This window comes from Benincasa hispida, chromosome 10, assembly GCF_027475165.1.
Source record: "Benincasa hispida cultivar pf3 chromosome 10, pf3_genome.v1.1, whole genome shotgun sequence".
NCBI lineage: Eukaryota > Viridiplantae > Streptophyta > Magnoliopsida > Cucurbitales > Cucurbitaceae > Benincasa > Benincasa hispida.
Genome location: NC_143487.1, coordinates 18,422,974 through 18,429,893, shown reverse-complemented (window position 1 = coordinate 18,429,893; position 6,920 = coordinate 18,422,974). Strand labels below are relative to the sequence as shown.

Sequence of the window (6,920 nt, the reverse complement as noted above, 5' to 3'; positions counted from 1 at the left end):
TGTAATGTTTTTCTCTGAAGTCTTATCGTTTTTTGAGTATAATAAAAATGGAAAGATTTGGATCACAAACGTCGTGATGACTAATACATAATAATATTAGTTAATCAACTAATACTTTCTTTAGCAAGGTGTCATCAATACAATGAAAGAATATATCTTTTTATAAACAATTCTTCAAATAAAAGTCTATAAAAAAGTTAATAACTCAAAATCCTTTATTTCAAAGTAACAGTTATATGAGACTAAGGTCCAATCTAATGAAACTAAAAATATAAGGTACAAATTAAACCTAACTAATACATGAACATCTAATTGGAAAAAAAACAAAAAAAACACGGCCCACAAATTGGGAGCGAAAAATTCATTTATTTTTTTACCCCTTCAAGTAATTTATTATCAATATATTTATAACACTCGGTCATATATATATATATATATATAATAGTAATATTCGATATATTTCAAGATGCACTTATCTTTATGTATCACATTTTCATCAAATATACAAAATAGAATTAAAATATCCAAAAAAAAGAATTAAGAAGAATTTACTACACAAAAAATTATGATATGACAATTTAGTGGGAATGCACACAAAGATGTTGTTCAAAAAAATGTATAGTACAACGGTAATATGGAATAATTTTTCATACTAACTTACCTCCATTCATTGCTTATCACAAAAATAGCATTTAAAAATTATGCAGAGTCCATGAAATAAATTAATAAATTATTTAATAACATGTCAAATAATGAATGGAAGGACTAGGTACTATACTCGATGCATTCTAAAATGTACTTATCTTTATACATCACATTTTCGTAATATAAACAAAATAGAATTAAAATATCTCAAAAAAAAAAAAAAGAATTAAGAAGAATACTACATGAAAAATTATGATAGGATAATTTAGTGGGATGCACATGAAAATAGGCATTGGTTGAGAAAATTTTTAGTACTACGGTAGTATGAAATATTCCGTACTACCTTATCTCCATTCATTGCTTATCATAAAAATATCTTTTAAGAATTATGTGGAGTCCATGAAATAAATAAATAATAAATTAATAAATCATTTAATAACGTGTCAAATACTGAATGGAAGGACTAGGTACTATGGTTTTTTTCCAGCATCTAAGAATTATACTCTGAACTTCGAGATTAAAGATTGAATTCTCCACGCCACATATGGTAATAAAAAAAAGGTCATATATATAAATAAAAAAGTCTTTTTTTTTTCTCAATAGTGATTATATATATATATATATCTTTGAATCTCCCCCTCTATTTATTGCAAAGTATTCCCATCCTATGTTTTATGGCAAGAACCTTGTGTTGAGTCCTCTCTCTCTCTCTACTTTCTCTCTCTCTGCATCTCATTGTGTGGTTTTTTCCTATACTTGTGTTTTTATATATAAAACAACACTCATATATATATATATATATGTAAAGAGAGGAAATTATTAGAGGAGATAATTAAAAGAAACACCATCAAATTAAAGAAGAAATGGGGAAAGGAAGGGCTCCATGTTGTGATAAGAGTCAAGTGAAGAGAGGGCCATGGAGCCCTGCTGAAGATTTGAGGCTCATCACTTTCATCCAAAACCATGGCCATGATAATTGGAGAGCTCTCCCTAAACAAGCAGGTACATATAATATATACTCTCTCATTACTTTACAATCATTTACATTACAACATCTCTCTTTTTCCCTTTTGTTTTTCCTCCTCCGCCGACCGCCGTCCACGGTCACCCAGAACCGATCCTCCACCTCCATCTCCTCGCCTCAACTCTCTCTCTTATTCCATCTTTTTCACTATTTCTGAATCTGGGTTTCGCTTAATTTTTCCATTCATTACTTTGAAACGGATGATATTCTGATAAATTCGTATTATTACAAATTTGACAGCAAAATTTAAAATTTGGAGGATTTTTCTTTTTTCTTTTTTTCTCTTTTCTTGCATGCATTGGACATTTGTTACCAATGCCAAAAAAATTACATACGTTACTTTCGAAAGTAGGTTGGATTTTTCTTTTTTCTTTAAAAAAACAAAAAATATTCACTGATGAGGGTTGAGGATGCTGACCTTTCAAGTCATTTCAATCATAAGAAGGGAAAAAAAAATCACTTCCAACCCAAGTTTGAAACGTTTTCATTTTTAACAAATTAGTTGGCCAAATTTCAACCCTACAAACAATGACTTTTTTGCTAATTTCTTTTATAATTATTCCTTCTCCATCTTAATTACACATCTAATTTTCAATAATTTACCAATATTTCCCACTATCTACAGATTTAAACCCGTTTTCATAAACATTCCATACATGAAAAAAAAAATTAGATTTCATTAATCAATTTGTTTCCTAAACCCTCAGAAAGTACATTATTTTAATTTCTTTTTTAGGGTTTTCTAATCCATTGCACTTAACCACAATAGACAAAAAGTTAAATGACCAAATCATAAATTTACACGTGTTTGTATTATTTTTAATTATAAAATACGTGATTGGAATATTTATTTGGAAACAAATAAGAGTCAGTTAAAGCTACCAAATTTATATATATTATGGGTTAGCTTAGCTGAACTCACTAATATAGTTTTAGTTAGTTTAGCGATCTTTATCTCAATTCAAATCTCAATTGTGTGTGTGGCAAAATGATACCTTCCCTCAAAAGGTTTTTATAAATAATAATAATAATTGATGGGTTACATTTGAAAGCAATTAATCATCTTCTACCTAACTAAAAAATTGAAACATGAAGTTAGGGATAAAAATTCTTCAATAATAAGTGACTCATAGTCACATCAAATTCAACCAACCAACAACCTTGTTTACCAATAACCTACATACTTCTCCATTTTTCAATCTATCCCACTTGTTTTTTTTTTTTTTTTTTTGGTAAAAAAAATAAAAACTTGTGGAAATTTACCAAACAAAAGATTAAAGTTTTTTTTTTTTTTTTTTTTTTTTAAAAAAAAAGAGATAAAAGAAAAAGAAGAAAAGGAAAAAAAGCTAGTTAAAACTTGACTTCAACTTTAATAGATGAAAAAGGTGACAAATCTGCCCAATTAAGGAAGTGGAGTAGATGAATATTCACATAGAAAATTACCCATAAAGACTTCTCTTCCCTTACAATATTATTCAAGAGAGAGATGGTTAAATTAAGCATGAAAAATTTTGGCTTTCTATTCTTTTTTATTTTTTGTCAAAGCATATGATTATATAATAATGATTAGAATCAATCTATAGCTTAATGGAATGTTTTGAAATAGTTGTTTAAAATCCCTTAAGTTAAAATTAATTTTAATGGTATGAAAATTTTGTTTAAAAATAAAAATCAAATTCAAACACATGCAAGTGTTGGATTTTCTCTAGATTTTAAGATAAACGATCATTATATTGAGATGTTTTTTTGATTTTTTTAAACGTTTTTATAGGATTGTTAAGGTGTGGGAAAAGTTGTCGGCTAAGATGGATCAACTACCTTCGACCAGACGTGAAACGAGGAAACTTTACACAAGAGGAGGAGGAAACCATAATCAAGTTGCATAAAACTTGGGGAAACAAGTATACCATTCTATTTATTTCCTCTATATATCTATTTATAATAAAATAATGCATTTTCACACCATGAAAATCTAAATTGACTTTGTTTCATAGTGCTTAAATCTTGTTCAATTATATTTCATTTTTTTAATAGTTATTGAATATGATCATTTGAACATAATTAAGTAGATAAGATATGAACATCAATTTATCATTTTAAAGTAAAGGTTGATGATTCACTTCATACGATACAATTGTTGAACTAAAACAAAATTATTCAATATGATTCTATTATCGTCGTGGAATGTTAGTATCTTAGTTTATAACTTAATTACTATAATTTCTTGGGAATAATTCTGTCTTTGAATTTTTAGTATTGTCTTAACGTAGGTCTTCTATACTTTAATAAAATTAAGTTTATAATATGATGGCGGTCTTTGGTTTTTTTTAAAAAAAAAACTAAAATTCAGATAAAAGTTTTAATTTTATGTATCTAATAGATCTTGACTTATTAAGTATGATCGTAATTTTCATTATCGATGTGGTATGATATTTTACTATTTCAAGATTATGCAATATTATGAAATTTTAGATTGTTCTTGTAGTAAATAATGGAAATCTAATAGACACAAAGAAGGCATTTCTAGGATTAAAACCCTACAATTTTAGGAGTATAATATTAGAGATTAAATCTTCAATCCACCTTTCCTTTAACGAATTAATCTACACTTTGCAGGTGGTCTAAAATTGCATCTCGTTTGCCAGGTAGAACGGACAATGAGATAAAGAACGTTTGGAACACACATTTAAAGAAGAGATTATTGCCAATGACCAATGTTGTTCCTGAAAACTCTAGTGACGAACCAAAAGAGTCGTCGCCGACATCTTCTTCCTCCTCTTTCTCCTCCTCCTCCAGCTTACTATCCTCCAACCAAAATCAGAACATAGAGACAGAACAACTCAACAAGACCAACTCCACTATTAACAACAACAATAACAACCTCTTTTGTCCTAAACCACAAACAACCAGCTCCCTTTCAACTAACACCTCAAATTCAAATTCAAGTTGGCTCCAAAACCACTTTGATTTTGGAGAAGAAGTGGAGAAGAAGAAAGAGAATAAACAAATGGAATTGGAATCGGAATTGGAATCTCAATCAAACACTATGGGAATTGATATCCCATTGGAATGCGACAAAGATTTTTGGAACATGTTAGATTTAGACATAGATTTGTTCGAATCTGACGTGGTAGATCAAAATTATTGTCAAGGTTCAAACTTTGGAGCACAAAAAAACCAGAATTTCGAAAATCACAAGTGGTTTAAGTATTTGGAGAACGAGTTGGGGTTGAACCGGCCGCCAGAATCCGATGGCCGTGCCGATGCCGAAGACACGACCGCGGCGGAGAGATTATTTGTGAACGATGTAGACCCTTGCATGGCTTATTTTACAGATGGGTTCACTCAACAACTTTAGAGCTAAAAAATCCAATAACTTCAAGAGAAAAAAAAAACCACATAAAAAGAATTTATAGTACTTTTTTTATTAAAAAGAATTTGACTTAGTACTTGTTACTTTGATATATTTGGTAGGTAAATCCATTATTATTACTAACTTCTCCTATTTAGTACACATCATGCACTTTTAATTAGGACTTAATTTCTGCCTATATATGCACATTAATGATGTTAATTTTACTGTTTTTTTCCAAGGGAAAATTAATATGTTTTGTGCAAGATGTATATAAAACAGCAAAAAAAAAAAAAAAAAAAAAAAAAAAAAAAAAAAAAGGAAAAAAAAAAAAAAAGAAAAAAGAAAAAAGAAAAAACATATGGAGTCAAGTTTGAAAGGAATATTGAATCAAGAGAAGTCTTTAGGAAAGAAATAGGTTTAGGTACCAACATTTGAAAGAAGCATATTGTAAAGGCAAATTGCAAGAAACTATATATTGAATCAGGTTTGTCATAGATGTTGTTATGTAATGTCTCAATAATATACCTCAAAAAAAATCTATATTCATTTATATTTTTGGATTTAGTGGTTGTTGGGAGAAACAATGTATATGAATTACATAACACTATAGTAATATAATTGATTATACCCTAACTGGATATAAACAAGTAGAGTACCAACATTGTATATAATAATAATATCGAAACTCAAAAGTAGGTTGTATGGAATAACAAGGGTTATAAATTAAAATAACAAAAAAAATTAAATAACTTATAAAACCTCAAAATCTTGTGAAAAAGTCAACAGTGGGTAGTCGATATGTGTTTCACCTGATGACAACTAATTTTGGTAGAATAATAACCTCAAACTACTCGGATTTGGCCAATTTTTCGATATTTGTTCTCAACTCAACTCAAGATAAAAAAATAAAGAAAGAAAGGAAAGAAGAACTCAAATTGGAGTGAGATGCTCCAAATGAAGGAAAGATAACAAGTGGTTATAGATAAGCCAACAAAGTAACTCTCCAAATATAAAATAAAATCAAATAAAAATAACAATTGTCAAATCATGTAGTTACTTTAACAGATAAATTAAGTGTAGCTCAAATTTAACTTATGAAAGTTAAATTTGTAAATGAAGTATCATCAATTTTGATGTTTAGATTCAATTTGAATGTTATGATATTAAACAACAATTAATCCTTTGATGCATGAAAGTATCACTTTCTTATATGATATAATAAAATTCAACAATTCCCACATGAAAGAAAGTGAGGAACAACATTGAGAGCAAATAGACAAGATATGCATTAGAAGGAGTATCTTTTAGATTTGAACTTTTCTGATTGAATATTTATCGAATTTATTGAATAATTAAAGAGACCAAGGTCTAAAAACTATCATTCTCATTGGTGAAATGAAACAATAGAGATATATCCTTCTCATTGGTGGATTGAAATAATAGAGACTATCCTTCTCATTGATGGATAAGCAAGACAATAGATATCACATACAACTCATCTTATATATTTTAGTTCTACACCGTTATCATTTTGGTCTTGGACAAAATTTTGAATTGAGAGTTTTAAAAGAATATAAATGATCCTACTTTTACTCTCCTATAGGTAATATTGATTAAGAGCACTTTATCATTACTTCTCTTGTAAAATAAGATATCAATATGATCTTAAACATCAACATATCACACACTCGATTAAAACATCATAGAAAAACTATAATTTTCTTTGTATGTCTACTATAAGTTATCCAATAGGTTTGCCTATTGGACCTAGATATTTGGGATCTCTAGTCAACGAGGTTATGTTATCACCAAATAACTCATTTCATAAGCTTTAGCCTCATTTCCTATATGTCACTTGCTCTCTTGACAATTTCTTTCATCAAAGAATATGCAGTA

The 6,920-nt window shown here is 28.5% G+C and overlaps 1 protein-coding gene across 1 annotated transcript; it reads left to right on the top strand.

The window, feature by feature from the left end:
* The first annotated feature begins 1,287 nt into the window (after positions 1-1,287).
* On the top strand, positions 1,288-5,174 carry LOC120088846 (transcription factor MYB63-like). Its single transcript, XM_039046289.2, has 3 exons — positions 1,288-1,647; positions 3,441-3,570; positions 4,286-5,174. Exons 1-3 carry the CDS (start codon positions 1,509-1,511, stop codon positions 5,025-5,027), a joined length of 1,011 nt encoding a protein of 336 aa, XP_038902217.2. The 5' UTR covers positions 1,288-1,508; the 3' UTR covers positions 5,028-5,174.
* Positions 5,175-6,920: the final 1,746 nt, after the last annotated feature.